This window comes from Lampetra fluviatilis, chromosome 66 (assembly GCF_964198595.1).
Source record: "Lampetra fluviatilis chromosome 66, kcLamFluv1.1, whole genome shotgun sequence".
Taxonomy (NCBI): domain Eukaryota; kingdom Metazoa; phylum Chordata; class Hyperoartia; order Petromyzontiformes; family Petromyzontidae; genus Lampetra; species Lampetra fluviatilis.
This window is the reverse complement of record NC_136340.1, coordinates 5,507,022-5,525,621: the sequence shown is the minus strand read 5'-3', so window position 1 is coordinate 5,525,621 and position 18,600 is coordinate 5,507,022. Positions and strand designations below refer to the sequence as shown.

The following is an 18,600-nucleotide window of genomic DNA, read 5'->3' as shown; positions in this document are numbered from 1 at the left end:
TGACATAAGAAGGGAGGGGCTGCTGGGGGCTCTGGGTTCCCAGGTGGGTCCAGACGCTAAGCCTCTGGGCGCCAGGCGTTGAGTTCCCAGGGGGTCCAGACGCTTAATCCCCTTGGCGCCGCCAAAGGGGGGGGCTGTGTGTGCTCTGTGGGATATCTGGGGGCGCACACGGCCCCACCCCTCGTTGTACCAGGCATAAAAGGAGAGCTCCCTGGACGATCGGGGCCCAGTTGTAACTCAAGACCCAAGACCCACGACCAGCCATCTGAAGACCCGGGGATGCTGTGAGAGCCAGCGCTGGGACTCTGGAACTCCCGACTCTACGACCTTGTGAGGGCGAGTTCCGGAGCGTAGCCAGAGTAGAGTACCTAGGCTGTAACAGAGTATCAGGACAGTTGGACTGTTGGACTGTTGGAGTGTTGTATTGTAATAAAGAAGTTACCTCTACAAGTGTCTCCGGAACCTGTTACATTTGGCGTCAGAAGTGGCAATGGAGACAAGAAGTAAGCCACGTACCTTCAGTCCTGACGGCGATGTTGAGGAGCAAGCGGCGACGGGGCAGCCAACTCGGGCCGACAGCGACGCTGCACCGCCGGCTCAGCAGTCGTCCACCATACCTGCCGATCTTCCTCCAGCGTCGGGAGCAGCAATGGAGGAAACGCTGCTTCGCCTCACCGAGCTGCTCCACGCCACCGTCTCCATCCTGGACGACATGCGTCGCTCACAGGCGGAGACAGCAGGGAGAGAGGAGGCGCAGCGGCCGCACCATCCCGCCGGCTCCCACACAAAGATGGCGGCCGTTCCCGCCGCAAATACATCCGGGTGTGTCGTCACTTCTGCGGGGGGAGCAGTGGCCGCTGGGAGCGACGTCACTTCCGGGCCCAGCGTGGGCCAACCCGATGACGCCGCGTCATCAGCGCTGCGTCCCTCACCGCCGGGTGACAGCGCTGCGAACGCGAAGCCAGCTTCAGCCGGGTTGCCAGGCAACGAAAGCTTGGCTCACGTCCAGCAACGCCTGCCGGCACTCAAGGCATTTTCTTCAGAGGGGGGTGAGTGGGCAGCGTTCGAACGCCGGTTCGTCTCTCTTATAGAGACGTCCGGCTGGTCGGAGTATGAAGCGCTCCAAGGCCTCCCGGCCATGCTCGACGACGACTCCCTCGCAGCACTCCTTACTGTGCCACGCGCAAAACGTGCCACGCTCACGGATGCCCTTCATCAGATGCGGCTGATTTATGGACCCCCATCCGAAGCACGTCACCGCTTCGATGCGAGGAGGAAGAAGGCCTCCGAGTCGGCGATGGGGTACCGCAGCGCGCTGCTGGCCATGGCAAAGGTTGCCTACCCTCGCATGGATGAAGACGCTGTGGAGTCACTCGTGCTGCAGAAGCTCATGAGCTTGGCCCGCCAGCTTCGAGTTGCCATGCCGACAGCCGACGACGACGACGACTTCACGTCGCTACGTGCTGCCAGGTGCATCCAAGCACACCTACATTGCGATGAGGACACGACCATCGCCGCCTGCGCAGGCCCACCTGATGCACAAGCCTATGACGTGCATTCGGGGCCTCATCAGGCCTTCGCAGCAACAGAAAATCGCGGATCGTCCAACTGGCGATCCCAGCGAGATCACCACCAGCGGGACCGGCCAACCTCGCGCCAGGACGGAGCGTCCATCGTCTGCCACAACTGTGGCCTTCGGGGCCATGTGGCGTCCGGCTGCCGGGTCCCCCGACGCCGGACTTCAGGACCTCCGGCGCCTCGGCCACCACCGTATCCTCGGCATACCCAGGCGAGTCACGACACCTCGCACTCTCGGCCCCCACTTACAACAAGCACGCACCCTCACACCACACAGGGGGGTCATGCTTCTGAGGAGGGGGATTCGGGCCCATCATTGAACAACCGGGCGCTCGGACCGGGTCAATGGTCCGAGTTGGCCCATAGGGTCGTTGCCGCTGCGGCAGGGTCCTCTGCCGTAGTGGGTTCCATCGAGGGCGTTGATGTTCGTATGTTGATCGATACGGGTGCGTCGGCGACCATCATTTCAGACATAATTTATAACATTTTGCCCGATATATGCCGTCCCTTGCAGCCAGTTGATGTGCCATGCTATGCCGCAAATGGGGGTTCGTTGGGCATCACCGGACGGATCAATGCTCAGATCCGCATTGCTGACGTCCAATTAGTTGGGCCCATTTTGGTCTCATCAACCCTCGCCGTTCCGTGCCTCCTCGGAACAGATTTCTTGGGGAAGATGCCCATTAAAATTCTCATTAACAAAGGGTGTATTGAGCTCCCCTCCGGCCGACGCATGGCCTTCCTACCCACACCCACTCGGTTGCACTCCGCATCTACGACGGTGCAGGCGTTGGCGGCGTGCACAATTCACATTCCTCCTGGCTCTCAGATGTTAGTTCCCCTCCGGTTTCGTAAACCCCTTGATTACGACGCGTTCATGGGGGGTGCTGTGATCGGGCCTTCGCGTTCAGCTGAGCGGGTGTCGGACCTCGTGTGTGCACAAACGCTCGTGCGAAGCGACCACGACCCCTTTATCCAGGTCCTTAACGCGGGATTGGAAACGGCCGTTATCTGTCAGGGAATGGTGCTTGCTCACGCGACGCCAGCCCCGCCAGAAGATGTGATCGTGGGTCACGTAGGGGGCGAGTTCTCTTCCGTTGCCAAGCCAGGTCCTGACACAGGATGGCTCGACGCGCTTTGCTCCACTTCTGCCGATTTGTCACCATTACAACATGCTAAATTACGCACGCTGCTGAGCGATTTCGCCGACGTTTTCAGTCAAAGCAAATTCGACATTGGCTGCACTAAATTGCTAAGCCACCACATCGACACGGGTGATGCCGCTCCAATTCGTCAAAACCCATTCCGGTTGAGCCCGGCCGAAAAGGAACATGTACGGGTGGCCGTCAACGATATGTTGGCGGCCGATGTCATTGCGCCATCAAATAGCCCATGGGGGGCGCCGATCGTTCTTGTTAAGAAGCACGACGGGAGCCTCCGCTTTTGTGTTGACTTCAGGAAACTTAATAAGATTTCGGTGGCCGACGCCTACCCGCTTCCCAGGATGGACGAGTCGCTCGATGCCTTAGCAGGTGCGCATTACTTCTCCACCTTGGATCTCCTCTCGGGGTTTTGGCAGCTACCCCTTGATGACGCATCCAAACCAAAGACGGCCTTTCGCACGCCGCAGGGACTGTTCCAATTCAACAGACTTCCCATGGGTCTTCACTCGGCCCCGGCGACGTTCCAGCGCCTGATGGAGCTGGTCCTCGCTGGGCTCCAGTGGGATTCTTGCCTAATCTACCTCGACGATGTAATCGTGTTCAGCAAAACTTTTGATGAACACCTCACGCGATTGAAGGCAGTTTTCCTTAAAATGCGAGCGGCTAACCTCAAATTCAAACCGCAAAAATGCCACCTCATGAGGGATTCGGTTCGTTATTTGGGCCATATTGTCAGCCGCTCGGGAATTGCCACGGACCCCGAAAAGACAAATTGCGTGCGCTCATGGCCAACTCCTACCTCTGTTGGGGAGGTGCGGAGTTTTATCGGCTTCGCCTCATATTATCGACGATTTGTTGCGGGATTCGCATCTATTGCGAAGCCCCTCCACGCATTAACGGCCAAAGGGGTCAAATTCCGATGGGGAGAGTTAGAACAGGCATCATTCAATGCCGTCCGAAAAGCACTGGTCGATGCTCCTACCCTGTCTTATCCAGATTTTACCACTCCGTTCATTCTGGATACAGACGCCAGCAACACCGGAATTGGAGGGGTGCTGTCGCAAATTGTCAATGGAGTGGAGCGCGTCGTCGCCTATGGCAGCAGGGTGCTGTCGCCCGCGGAGCAACGTTACTGCGTGACGCGCCGCGAATTGCTTGCTATCGTTTTTTTCATAAAGCAGTACAGGCCATACGTGTATGGCAGGCATTTCACAGTACGCTCCGACCACGCGGCGCTACAATACGCCTTGCGAGTGGACCAACCATCTGGACAGCTCTCGCGTTGGCTCGAGATCCTCCAGGACTTTGCGTTCACTGTCATTTACCGCAAGGGGATTCAACACGGGAACGCCGACGGGTTGTCGCGACTGCCGAACAATGGGCGCTGTGCTTGTTTTTTGGGTGCGGGGCGTTGTAGGCAGCCTGACGGGGTACCGCCCCCATCCCTTGCGGCCGCGGCCGGGGATGGGGTCGGGGACCACGGGGCTCCCTCCACGCAAGTTCCGCAGGACGCATTGCTGGGCCTCGGGTTGGACGACTGGGGACGTCTTCAGATGGAAGACGTCTCCCTCCTCAAATTGAGACGCCGCGCTAGGGATGCCGAGGGTCACAGGGGGCAGGGGGGCCCCGTATCATATGTCATCCGGGAAGGCGTCCTCATGCATTGGGATGGGGGGTCCCAATCCCACACATTGGTGGTGCCCACCTCCCTGCGGGGGCGACTTGTGTGGGAAACCCACAGTCGCCTCTTGCACTTGGGTGTTCAGAAAACACTAGCTAAAATCCAATTGGAATTTTTCTGGCCGGGCATGGCAAACGATGTGGCTGACCTTGTGCAAGGTTGCACAGAATGTGCACGGCGGAAACCACCTGCTAGGCCGTCCTGCCCGCCGCTCCAATCCATTAAAGTTTCCCGGGTCAATGAGATCGTCGCATTGGATATTTTGGGTCCGTTTCCCGCTACTCCTCGGGGTAATAAGTACCTTTTGGTTGGGGTCGAATATTTTACCCGATGGGCCATGGCCTGGCCACTCCCCAACCAGTCTGCAGCAGCCATTACAGAGGCCTTTTTCCAGGGCTACGTCCTGGACAAGGGTGCTCCCGAACGCCTGCTGACCGACCAAGGGAAAAATTTCTCTTCCACCCTGTTGCGGGATGTGTGCAACCTGCTAGGGACACACAAAATTCGCACCTCGCCATATCACCCCCAGACTGACGGTATGGTCGAGCGATTACATAGGACACTTACCTCCATGCTAAGCCACCAGGTGTCTGAGTCACAGACTGATTGGGATCTCCACATACCTGGTGTCTTGGCCGCCTATAGAATGGCGCCCCATGCTGCCACGGGGTACTCGCCATTCTATCTAATGTATGGTAGGGAGGTTTGCCCCCCAATCGACGTACAATTGCACATTAAACAGCCCGCACCTAAGGCTAAGATTGCCGACCACATCCGTGCTAATGTGCGTCGTCTCGTAGATGCCCGGGAGGCTGCTCAAAATAACTCAGAAGCCCGTCAGCTTGCCAACGAGCGGTTGCGGAATCTCCGCACATCCCGCCACGTTTGGGTAGAAGGGGACCGCGCCTGGCTCCACTGCCCGCAGGTACCATTGGCTACTTCCTCAAAACTGCTTAAGCCTTGGAGAGGGCCGGTTGTTATTATTCGCGTTCTCCGCCCGCAGTGTGTCAGGATCCAGCATGGCAAGCGACGTTGGTTCGTGCACCCGTCACGTCTAAAACCTTACATTCAACCCTACACACCTCCTTCACATCTCCGGGGCCGAGAGCGCGACATGTCTGACGAGTCGCGCCGCGATGATGCTGCTCCTAACTCTCGGGCAGGTCCCGCTGCCCCGCCCTCAGGTGCCTTGGGAATGAAATCCGCCACGGCCGACCCAGCGGGAACAAGCTTGCCCGCGGGATCAGCGACCCAGGACACAAGCGCAACAGCGGGTCGTCGGTCCCCTCCTGCCTCCGTCGCGACCGATGGACCTGCCACTCGGACTCGCTCAAAACTCAAACGATTTTCATGACCCCCGCCCACGAACTCTCGTCCCAACGCGACGCCACTCACTTTTCCATCATGTATAGTGGGCGATTGGGGCGTGCGTTCATCCTGCATATATGTGTTTATACAGTGTTGTTCTGCATCGGTGACCACAGGAGGGGGAGAGGCGCTTTCTTCTCATTTTTTTTTCTTGATTTGTCACACACTCATTCTGATGGCTAACAAATAATTTCTTGTACAATTGTATTTTTTCTTGACAGCCGGGTCGGCTGGAGGCTACGTAGAGGGGGGTAATGTAGTGACATAAGAAGGGAGGGGCTGCTGGGGGCTCTGGGTTCCCAGGTGGGTCCAGACGCTAAGCCTCTGGGCGCCAGGCGTTGAGTTCCCAGGGGGTCCAGACGCTTAATCCCCTTGGCGCCGCCAAAGGGGGGGGCTGTGTGTGCTCTGTGGGATATCTGGGGGCGCACACGGCCCCACCCCTCGTTGTACCAGGCATAAAAGGAGAGCTCCCTGGACGATCGGGGCCCAGTTGTAACTCAAGACCCAAGACCCACGACCAGCCATCTGAAGACCCGGGGATGCTGTGAGAGCCAGCGCTGGGACTCTGGAACTCCCGACTCTACGACCTTGTGAGGGCGAGTTCCGGAGCGTAGCCAGAGTAGAGTACCTAGGCTGTAACAGAGTATCAGGACAGTTGGACTGTTGGACTGTTGGAGTGTTGTATTGTAATAAAGAAGTTACCTCTACAAGTGTCTCCGGAACCTGTTACACCTGTACCCGGCCGGGTACGGGTAGCCGTTTGCGGCCCTGGTGTGGCCGGGTACGGGTAGGCCGTGAGTCACTGGTGAGTCACCATTTGTCACTCATTTCGGGTCGCAAACGGCTACCCGTAACCGTACCCGGCCGGGTACGGGTAGCTGGGTATCGGGTAGGGTACGGGTATCGGGGGGTACCCGGTTGCGACCTCTGGCCTGGGGTGCCATTCCCGTGCTGATGGGTGCAGGCCAGCGCTACTTCCCCCCTCCGTTCCGCGGGCGAAGGAGGCACACGCAATGCTCGCCCACGGCCGGCTCCGTTGCACCGGCCGCCACCGCCGGCCAGTCGTTAGGGTTGAGATGCGCTTGGATGCCGCGGGCCACCTGCAGAAGAGAAGTCGGGTCGTCTTCCTCTGCCACCGCGAGGGTGACCCCCAACTCCCGAGCCAAGGAGAGAAGCCGCTCCAAGGCCAGGGAATCCAAGGCGACTCTGTCCATGCGAGGGAAGGCCTCGTGCCCCAAGGCGAGGAGCGCCCTGCGTTAGGCCAGCCGCGTCTCGCTCTCACCCCGTCGCCGCAGCTTGAAATCTTCTCCGAACTTTAGGCGGGGGATCAGAAATAGCGGCCATCTCGGTGTGGGCGGCGCGTGCGAGGGTCGCTCTATCCGACTCGAGGATGGCGAAAAAGCGGCTAACGAGTCGTCGTCGAGGGCCGTGGGAAGAGCTTGGAGCGCCTCCCGGGATGTCCACCCCACCGAGATGTAGGCGGCCTCGAATCGACGACGAAAATGCGTCCAATCTCCACCTGCAGCAGTGAACTGATGCACCTGCAGCAGTGAACTGATGCACCTGCAGCAGTGAACTGACGCACCGGCGGCAGCCGTCGGAACTTGGGAACGACTTCCACCTTGGAACCCGGCGGCTGCTTCTGCGGCGCGGGCCGATCGCCCGAAATGGCGGACGAGTGGAGCATGGCTGCAACCCGCGGAATGGCGGGAAGGTCCAGCGCTCCAGTCGCCTTGGTCATGACAGCGGCGGGAAGTGCGTCTTGGCGTCAAAAACATGAGCGGCGGCTGACAGCAACCTCGCCAGGTGATCGGCGATGTCCAGCCAGCTCTGCGGAGGAGGTGGCTGGGCTGGACTCGCCATGCACTCCTGAGTGGCAGAGGTCGCAAACGGGTTTTGATTCCTTACCCGTACCCGGCCGCACCAGGGTCGCAAATGGGTACCCGTACCCGGCCAGGTACGGGTAGCCGTTCCCTACCCGTACCCTACCCGAAATGAGTGACAAACGGTTACTCACCAGTGACTCACGGCCTATCCGTACCCGCCCGCACCAGGGTCGCAAACGGCTACCCGTAGCCGGGTATCGGGTAGGGTACGGGTATCGGGTACCCGGTTGCGACCTCTGCTCCTGAGCCGACTGAAGCACGTCGTCTGAGCGAGCGCTCGGAGCTCCGGCAATCGGAGCTGTAGGAGGGACGACGTCTTGGTCGGCGTCGTCATCACCGGACGACGCAACAGGTGCGTTCTTACGTTCGTTGGCACTTCTAACACCAAATGTAGAGTCTTCAAAAATGTCTCACACCGACACGTTGTAACAAGTCACCTGCTTAGACTTTATTCAGCTGTTCTTGCACCAGCTGTAGGCACACCTATAACTACGCTTGGCGTGCAGTGCCAACCCCTACAGGACAGGGTGTGGGAATGCCGGCCGTAGGTATGGGGTTACTAAAGGTCATGGCACTCTCGTTAACCCGAGAGGACACGTGACCGGTTACGTCTACAAAGTGGCCCAGTGGGAGGGGCTAGGGGTGGTCACGTGGTTAGCATCCAGATCCTTCCCGAGGTTTCTGCAAGGTGGGCGTGTGTTCTACGGGACCGTCCATAAATGACGTCATGCACCTAGGGGGCGGGGGGTCAGACATTTGTGACGATGTGTGACGCGGGGGGGGGGGGTTTGAGAAATGTGACGTCACATTAAAATGCGCAACTTTAAATAAATATAAACAACATGTTCTACTTAGTTAAATAGACTTTTTGATAAATGTTTTCTCCTACAACATCAGAGTGCAGCGCCACATTGAATACGAACTACAATGAACGTGTTGTTTATATTTATTTAAAGTCGCGCATTTTGATGTGACGTCACATTTCTCCCCCCCCCCCCACCTCGTCACACATCGTCACAAATGTCTGACCCCCACCCTCCCCCCTAGGTGCGTGACGTCATTTATGGACGGCCCCTTCCTAATTCTAGATTTGAAGCTTTCGTGACTGCAAGGATCCATATTCTTTAGGGTTTTTCGGTAAAGTCACGTGTTGCCTCCGAAACGTCGTGATTTTTATTTAATTTTTATTTTACTTTTTGTTAATTAAAACATTTTTACCCACGTGACTTTACCGAAAAAACCTAAGAATATGGCCCCTTTTAAAATCCTTTATTAAATCCTTTATATTAAGTTCACTTGCTTGCTTGCGCGCTTACGACCGTGCAAATCTTTCGGTCGTTTTTTAACCCACTTCCCGTGATCCAATCGAGCTGACATTTTGCACACAGACTCGTTGTGCGTGACAATGCATTTTCGTGAAAAATGTTTTCCAAAATTTTACACTTTTTAGGAAAAAAAAATTATATGTAATTACCAATTGCTTAATGGTGGCAAGCAATCATCTGACCCATAGGTGGCAGCCATCTCAAGCCAGAGGACGAGAGGACTCTAGCCGCCACGCATATGAAGGATTCATAGTGAAAAACTTTGTTTTTACGAGTTAATTTTTTAATTGGCCGTGTCGTGTGGTGGCGGGTTTAACGACACAACAACATATTTATCTAACCCTCCCAAAAAACCCTCTATAATGAATGAAACACAACTTGCACGCGGACATTTCGTCTGTCGACAAAGAGCTTCATAGCTCCTCGGATTCCCTCCCCGCTGCACGCTCTGGAGAAGGGCCATTGCCCCGAAACGTCGACGGACGTGCGCTGCTGACGACACACCGCCGTGAACGCACGGCTGCGTCGTGACATCACCCGTGCGTCGTGACGTCATCGCGTCGCTCCACGCGTCGTGACGTCGTCACGCACGGTGACGTCACGCTCCAATCGGCCTTTTGTTCCTTCACTCGCAAACCGCGCGATGACGTCACGCCGCCTCGCGGTTTGTTTTTTATCCCCGTCTCGAAACTTCGTGACGCCACGCGCAGCGGCGCGGTGACGTCATTCCGCAAACAGCACCGATTCTCCACGCGACGTGGCGTCATCACAACCACGGTGACGTCACGCTAAACAACCGTCTTCTCGAGATGGCGTGACGTCACCACGCTAGGTTATGATGCCATGACGTCTCAATCTTAGCGTCGGATGGGATCGTCACCACGCGTCTGACGTCATCACACTTACACGGTGACGTGACACCACAATTCTCTTTTAACCTTCTCGAAGCCGTCGTCATCACGTGGCGTGACGTCACCCTCGGACACCGAACGCGGTGACGTCATTCCGCAAACAGCAACTTAAGTCTCGCGCGGCATGACGCAATACGCGCGGTTGACGTCACGCACAAAATCCGTCTCCACGCCTTCTCACAAACGGCGTGACGTCACCACGCTCCGGTTGTGCGAGGGTGACGTCACGCCGCAATCTCAGCGGTGACGTCACCACGGCGCTTGTGCCAGGCAAGGTGCACGTTTAAGGCCAATTGTCGAACGCCCGCCGACAGGTAACGGGCTGACCCAGCAGGTGTCACGGATCGACCGACACGCCCGGCCGCCTTTGTCTCTCCCCCAGTGGCGATGTTTGCTACACACCGCACCAGGTACTCATTTGAGGCTGAGTCGACCTAGGGCAGGAGACTCAGGACCGGTTCGAGATAATCGTCTCTACTGGCTTTTGGCCGTGAGCGGGAATCGAACTCGGGGCCGCCAGGTTCGTAGCGCTAATCGCTGCACCACCGCTCCCCACGTGGTTGCAGACGCACGCGCGCGGTGACGTCACGCCACAATCCGCCTTCCCTGTTCCCGCCAAACGGTGTGACGTCATCAAGCGCGATGACGCCACCGCGTCGGTACGGCCGCGCCGCGACGTCACCGCGCACGGGTGACGCGCGGTCAGCCGTGCGCGGTGACGTCACGACGCACTGTTAACTCCTCCCCCTCTCTAACCACGCCCCCCTTTAACCCCTCCCCTTCCTCCCTCTAGCCCCGCCCCTCCATCCTCTATAACCCGGCCTCTCCCCCCGTCCCTCTCTCTAGCCCCTCCCCTTCCTCCCTCTCTCTCACCTTTCCCCCCCTCTCTCTCTCTCTAACCCCTCCCCTTCCTCCCCCTCTCTCACTTCGCTCCTCCCCCTTCTCTCTTTAGCTCCTCCCATTATCGCCCCTCTCTCTCTCTAACCCCTCCCCTCCCTCTCTCTCTCCTCGCCCCTCCCCCTTCTCTCTTTAACCCGGCCTTCCCCCCCTCTCTCTCTCTAGCCCCTCCCCTTCCTCCCTCTCTCTCACCTCGCCCCTCCCCCTTCTCTCTTTAACTCCGCCCATTTCCGCCCCTTCCTCTCTCTAACCACGCCCATAACCTCTCTTCGAGATTTGAAGCTTTCGTGACTGCAAGTATTCATATTCTTAGGTTTTTTTCGGTAAAGTCACGTAGGTAAAAAATTAAAATTAATAAAAGTTAAATAAAAATAAAATTTAAATTTAAAATATGTATTTTTATTTTACTTTTATTAATTTTAATTTTTTACCTACGTGACTTTACCGAAAAAACCTAAGAACATAACCTCTCTCTCTAGCCCCGCCCATCCCTCTCTCTAGCCCCTCCTCTTCCCCCCCCTCGCCCCTCCCCCTTCTATCTTTAACTCCGCCCATTTCCGCCCTTCCCTCTCTCTAAGCCCCTCCCCTTCCTCCCCATCTCTCTCCTAGCCCCTCCCCCTCTCGCCCTCTCTCCTTTCCCCCTCCGCCGCCATCGACGCCGCCGCGACGTCGTCTCCCTCAGAATGGTGAGGAGCAAACCGCGCGCGACAAAATCCATCGCCATCCGCCTCCATCGCCGCGTTTAATCGCGACCGGGACACACCCCGAGTTCGCCCATCGTGGATCCGCGTCGCGATATCGACGCTTTATCGTTTTAATTTCCTTTTTAAAACAAAACTTTGAGGGGAGAAAAATTCTCCGACCGCCTCCCCCCACCCCCATTGCCCACAGCGGTTGAAGCCTTTCCTCGTAGGCCGCAATTGCGGTAACAGTCGCGGCCTGTCTGAGGAGATTCACGTTTGGCTGCTTTTATCTCTTCGCTCATCACCACCATCATCACCATCATCACCACCATCATCATCACCATCATGACCATCATCATCACCATCATCACCATCATCACCATCATCATCACCATCATCATCACCACCATCATCACCACCATCACCACCATCATCATCACCATCATCACCACCATCATCACCATCATCACCATCATCACCATCATCACCACCATCATCACCATCATCACCACCCGTCCATTCGTTGCTCTATCCACTGCTCGACGATTTCGCTTCCGAAACGAGCCGGCACATTCAGATTTTGACTATAAAGACGGCCTCGCTCGCCTCGCACTCACCACGACCACTCCAGCAGTAGACGGAGCACTGCCTCATACGTCACGACTACAGTAGAGTGACGTGGGGGGGGTGACATCATCCAGCAGTAGACGAAGCACTGTCTCATACGTCACGACTACAGTAGAGTGACGTGGGGGGGGGTGACATCATCCAGCAGTAGACGAAGCACTGTCTCTTACGTCACGACTACAGTAGAGTGACGTGGGGAGGGGGTGACATCATCCAGCAGTAGACGAAGCACTGTCTCTTACGTCACGACTACAGTAGAGTGACGTGGGGGGAGGGGGGTGACATCATCCAGCAGTAGACGAAGCACTGTCTCTTACGTCACGACTACAGTAGAGTGACGTGGGGGGAGGGGGGTGACATCATCCAGCAGTAGACGAAGCACTGTCTCATACGTCACGACTACAGTAGAGTGACGTGGGGAGGGGGGTGACATCATCCAGCAGTAGACGAAGCACTGCCTCTAAGAGTGAGATGATGATGGGTGATGATGGGTGGTGGTGGTGATGGTGGTGGTGGACTATGCTCTCTCTCTCGAGGCCCGTGGTTCGAAACGTCGCCTGTGAATTGGTCGATTCGGTGACCGCGAGTGTGACTTGTCAGACTTCAAATATTTTGACTGAGGCATCTACACACACGCGTGGTGCTTCAAAAACATGTTAACACTTACATGGGACTATCGTTTTTTAATGAGAAAACAATCGTAAGACGATGACATGTAACGTTTATAGCTTCAAAGAGTATCCCATTTGTTCGCCAGCGTTGTCAACAGCACGTCTGGAATCTTCTCCAGCTGGTCTTCGAAGCCTGGAGACGCAACATTTGTTGTTGTGCTGCTGTTGCAAATGCTCAGCAGCAGAAGCGTTAACATTTTTTTGAAGCACTCTGTATGTAGTGTATAGTGTGTAGTAGAGGGTGCTTCATAAAAATATTAACACTTGTATGGGACTATCGTTTTTAATGGCAAAAGAAGTGTAATGTGATAACGTGTAATATTAACATGATAACATGTAATATTAACATGATAACATGTAATATTAACATGTAATATTAATAGCTTCAAAAAGTTAAAGGGTCTCCCACTTGTTCACCATCATTGTCAACAGCACGTCTGGAATCTTCTCCAGATGGTCTCCGAAGCCTGGAGACGCAACATTCGTTGTTGTGGTGCTGTTGCAAATTCTCAGCAGCAGAAGCGTTAACATTTTTAACGTGAAGCACACCTCTATATTATAATGTGAGTTGTGTATCTGTGCGATTGTGTCAAAGTTGTTGTTAGCTGCGCTACGAAGCCGGCAGTCGATCCGAGTTCGAACCCCGCTCTCGGTCAGCCACTGCTGACGATTACACTGGTCAACATTTGCAGCTGTTTCAGACTAATTTCAGGGTGCTGATTCCAAATCTGATCTCAGATTTGCTCTATCACGTCTCATTTTTATGCTATCGGCATACCCCATTTTCATTTATTTTACCCGAAATTAACTCTGTCACTTATGATTGCAAGTTGTTGCGAGTCAGTGACTGCTTTAGTGTTAAAACATGGTGCTGTATTTTTAGGATAGTGCGTTTATAATATCATTTTATGTAGATATCCACATTTATTTAATATTTTTCTTCTGCAGTTTTTATTGAAAATGCAATATTTGACATCTCAAAAACCTGATGTGATAGACAAAAACTGATGCCACATTTGGAATCAGCACCCCCCAAAATTACCTTCAAACCGTTGGAATACCTTATGCCAGAAAAAGTGTGTTGACCAGTGTTATCCGACCGGTCCTGGGCCTCCTCCCCTAGGTCGACTCGGCCTCAAATGAGTACCTGGTGCGGCGGTGTTGTGTAGTAAACGTCGCCCGCTGGGGAGACAAAGGCGGCCGGGCGTCGTTGCTGGCCAAACCCATCTCGTGCGCCGGTCTTCCATCGTACCCAGCCGTGTGTCAAGGCTACGCGGGGGATTCTTTGTGTCCTCTTAGGTTTTTTCGGTAAAGTCACGTAGGTACAAAATAATACAAAATAAATGAAAATAAATCAATTAAATCACGACGTTTCGGAGGCAACACAAGCTTCCTTCATCAGGTGGAAACCGTCACAGCACGATAGCTGTATCAAGTTACCTACGTGACTTTACCGAAAAAACCTAAGAATATGAATCCTTGCAGTCACGAAAGCCTCAAGTCTAGGATTATTTGCGTGTCTGTGTGCCGTGTAGAGCTCACACAAGACGTTCAAGATCAAGCGCTTCTTGGCGAAGAAGCAGAAGCAGAATCGGCCGATCCCCCAGTGGATCCGCATGAAGACGGGGAACACGATCCGGTAACTCCTCGCTTTGCACTGCACTAGACACTACGTCACTATACACTACTTCATTATACACTACTACACTATACACTACTTCATTATACACTACACTATACACTACACTATACACTACTTCATTATACACTACACTATACACTACTTCATTATAAACTACACTATACACTACACTATACACTACACTACGTCACTATACACTACTTCATTATACACTACACTATACACTACTTCATTATACACTACACTATACACTACGTCACTATACACTACTTCATTATACACTACACTATACACTACTTCATTATACACTACACTATACACTACGTCACTATACACTACTTCATTATACACTACACTATACACTACGTCACTATACACTACTTCATTATACACTACACTATACACTACTACACTATACACTACCACACTATACACTACTTCATTATACACTACACTATACACTACTTCATTATACACTACACTATACACTACGTCACTATACACTACTTCATTATACACTACACTATACACTACTTCATTATACACTACACTATACACTACGTCACTATACACTACTTCATTATACACTACACTATACACTACTACACTATACACTACTTCATTATACACTACGTCACTATACACTACTTCATTATACACTACACTATACACTACTACACTATACACTACCACACTATACACTACACTATACACTACCCTATACACTACACTATACACTACTATACACTGCACTATACACTTCCCCATACACTACACGACTATACACTACACTATACACTACACTGCACTATACACTTCCCCATACACTACACTACTATACACTTCACTATACACTACACTACTATACACTACACACTACCCTATACACTACTACTATACACTACCCTATACACTACATCACGATACACTGCATCACTATACACTACCCTAGACGAGAGAGAGACACACAAACTCCAAATATACAGCAGTCGTCAGGGTCAGGATCGAACCCACGACCTGTACACCAGGCAAGGTAGTTAACATCCCCTAGCCACCGTGATGATGATGATGATGATGAGAGAGAGACGCAGACTCCACATACACAGCTGCAGGCATCGTCAGGGTCGGGATCGAACCCACAACCTCCTGTACACCAGGCGAGGTAGTCAACATCTCCTAGCCACCGTGATAAGAGAGAGACGCAGACTCCACATACACAGCAGCAGTAGGCATCGTCAAGGTCAGGATCGAACCCACGACCTGCATACCAGGCGAGGTAGTCAACATCTCTCAGTGTCTGGGATCGAACCCACGACCTCCTGCGTACCAGGCGAGGTCGTCAACATCTCCTGGCGGGACGCAATTACGGCGTCGGTCTGACCCCGATCACCGCGCCGCCATTATTCCCGCCAACATCAACGCCGCCGCGTGTCACCCACGCCTCCCCCGTCTCCCACGCACCTCGCCGCACGCCCCAGCGAGGTGCCGGGAGATACGGACACAGCCTTGCACGGTCGTCACCGTTGCGTGCCTACGTGCACCGTGCGTCGCCCAGCGTGTGATTCGATAACAAACTAAACGCAGCAGCAGCAGCAACAACAACAAGAAGCAGTTCTAAAGAAATGAGTTTGTCGGTGCAGACGACGATGATTTGAAAGTGCAGCGTAGCTCCCCAGCGGCTCCGTTATATCGGCAGGGAGAGCGTTCCAGACGGCCACAGAAGCAGCGCGTCTGAAAGCGCCGCGCGGCGATGATGCAGTGACCACCGTGTTAGTTGGACGGTTAGCGAGAAGCGGCCGCTGCGAAGATGACCGGAGTTTGCGTGGTGATGGTTTCCGCTTGTGCCAGGCTGTGTGCACTTATAAGGCCACGTGAGGGATAGACCCAGGTGCCATGGGTTGAGGCGCACACTCACGACGCACACACGAACCCCACACACACGACACACAACCCTCGCACACACGACCCACACACACCCCACACACACACGAACCCCACACACACCCCACACACATGACCCTCACACACCCGTGAGCCTCACATGAACCCCACACACACACGAACCCCACACACACACGAACCCCACACACACACACGAACCACACACACACACGAACCCCGCACACACACGAACCCCGCACACACACGAACCCCGCACACACACGAACCCCACACACACGACCCCCACACACACGACCCCCACACACACGACCCCCACACACACACTAACCCCACACACACCCCACACACACACACCTCACACACACGACCCACACACACTAACCCCACACACACACCCCACACACACGACCCCCACACACACACGACCCCCACACACACACGACCCCCACACACACACGACCCCCACACACACACGACCCCCACACACACGAACCTCACCCCTGCCCTCCGTCTCTCCCACCGCTCTCCCAAGGTACAACTCCAAGAGGAGGCACTGGCGGCGCACCAAGCTGGGCCTGTGAGGAGGACGAGGAGGAGGGGCCTCCATGGAGGGGGGCGGAGTGGAGAGGCGGTGGACCCAACATCGGCAGGGAATCGCAGCCCGCAGCGACCTTGTCCCACCACTCACCTCCCCACGGTCGAGGGCTCCCCCCCCCACCCCCACCTCACACTGTGGAGCTTTTCAAATAAACCCCCCTGATTGAGACGCAAAGCTGCCCTCCCCAAGACTTGTCTTCCTTTGGCCGCGGCGATTACTCCAAAACTTCCTTTCGACGGCTCTCTCTCTCTCTCTCGTTGTGTTGTTGTTGGTACGCGCGTGACCGCAGGTATTGTGGTCTCTGCAAACATGACTCCTTGTAAAAAAGGTGTCAGTTTGTTTGCCAGATAGAAGGGTAAAAAAACAATTATCATATTTTTTTACTGGCAAATGAGGTTCCAATGGTTGACAGAGCTCGCAAACGGGTTTTGATTCCTTACCCGTACCCGGCCGCACCAGGGTCGCAAACGGTTACCCGTACCCGGGTACGGGTAGGGTACGGGTATCCGATTGCGACCTCTGGGATGAAGCCATGTTGCAGGCGCGGGTGGGTTGATTCTAGGAACTTGAATTGTGAGAAGAGACAAGACGTTGGGAAATGAGTGACAAACGGTGACTCACCAGTGACTCACGGCCTACCCGTACCCGTACCCGGCCGCACCAGGGTCGCAAACGGGTACCCATACCCGGCTGGGTACGGGTAGCCGGGTATCGGGTAGGGTACGGATATCGGGTACCCGGTTGCGACCTCTGGTGGTTGAGCGTTACGAACACCACACCCCCCCCACCCCCCGATTCCCGTGACGATTCTTCGGAACCGGTCCTGGGCCTCCCGTAGACTCGGCTCATTTTTGCGTCTTTGTCGGCCGTAAAGATTTCTCCAAAACTTCCTTCGGCGGCTCTCTGTCTGAAATTTTGCTGCAAAGCTTTCGTGACTGCAGGGATTCATCTTCTTGGTTCTTTCGGTAAAGTCACGTAGAATGGAAATAATAAAATAATAAAAATGAAACAATAAATTCTCACGACGTTTCGGCCACAACGCAAGCAGCCGTCCTCAGGTGAAGAACAGGTCTGTCGAGAAGACAGCGTCTGAATGAAACACTCCAGGCTTGGAGCGACTAAGCTGGGATGGAGGGGGGAAGAGCTCCTTGACAAAAGAATTTGCATATCAAGAGGAATTTAGCATAATTATGAGAAATGCAGATATGCGATTAGTACTAGTGAAATGCGTAGGTTTGGCGGGGGTGGGGGGGTTAAAGTCATTATGCCCGTGCATTATGCAGGATTGCCGTGTTTGGAGCGCTACGAACCTCTCCGGCGACCCGAGTTCGATTCCCGCTCGCGGTTGACGCCCGTGTCGATTCTCAGAGCCGGTCCTGGGACCCTCCCCGAGACTGGCGCTCATTTGGTCTTGAGTTCTGGAGCGATTTCTACAACTTGCTAAGATTGTGAGCTGGTGTTCTTGACGAGGCTGAGAAAAGAGTTCGCATTCGGTGTGGTGGTTGCAAGGCGTTAATAATACAGGTAGGAACAACGGTTCCACACTGCCCACCAGGGATTATTTGTCTGTCGTGCATAGCCACGCCCTCGATTTGTATTTCATAAAGCGCTTCGGGCAGGCTCAGCATCCGTGTCACGCGGCTTGCGCGTGACACGGATCGCACGAAT

At 54.4% G+C, this 18,600-nt stretch overlaps 2 protein-coding genes across 3 annotated transcripts; both read left to right on the top strand.

The window, feature by feature from the left end:
- The first annotated feature begins 392 nt into the window (after positions 1–392).
- LOC144952240 (uncharacterized) lies at positions 393–5,975 on the top strand. Of its 2 annotated transcripts, none has more exons than XM_078882666.1 (2): positions 393–1,789; positions 5,607–5,975. In XM_078882666.1, exons 1-2 carry the CDS (start codon positions 491–493, stop codon positions 5,619–5,621), a joined length of 1,314 nt encoding a protein of 437 aa, XP_078738792.1. In that variant the 5' UTR covers positions 393–490; the 3' UTR covers positions 5,622–5,975. The 2 variants fall into 2 exon arrangements, with proteins under 2 accessions (XP_078738792.1, XP_078738791.1); XM_078882665.1 differs by having other exon boundaries at positions 5,586–5,975.
- A 5,413-nt stretch (positions 5,976–11,388) lies between these two features.
- RPL39 (ribosomal protein L39) lies at positions 11,389–17,106 on the top strand. Its single transcript, XM_078882657.1, has 3 exons — positions 11,389–11,495; positions 14,326–14,429; positions 16,867–17,106. Exons 1-3 carry the CDS (start codon positions 11,493–11,495, stop codon positions 16,913–16,915), a joined length of 156 nt encoding a protein of 51 aa, XP_078738783.1. The 5' UTR covers positions 11,389–11,492; the 3' UTR covers positions 16,916–17,106.
- The last annotated feature ends 1,494 nt before the right edge of the window (positions 17,107–18,600 follow it).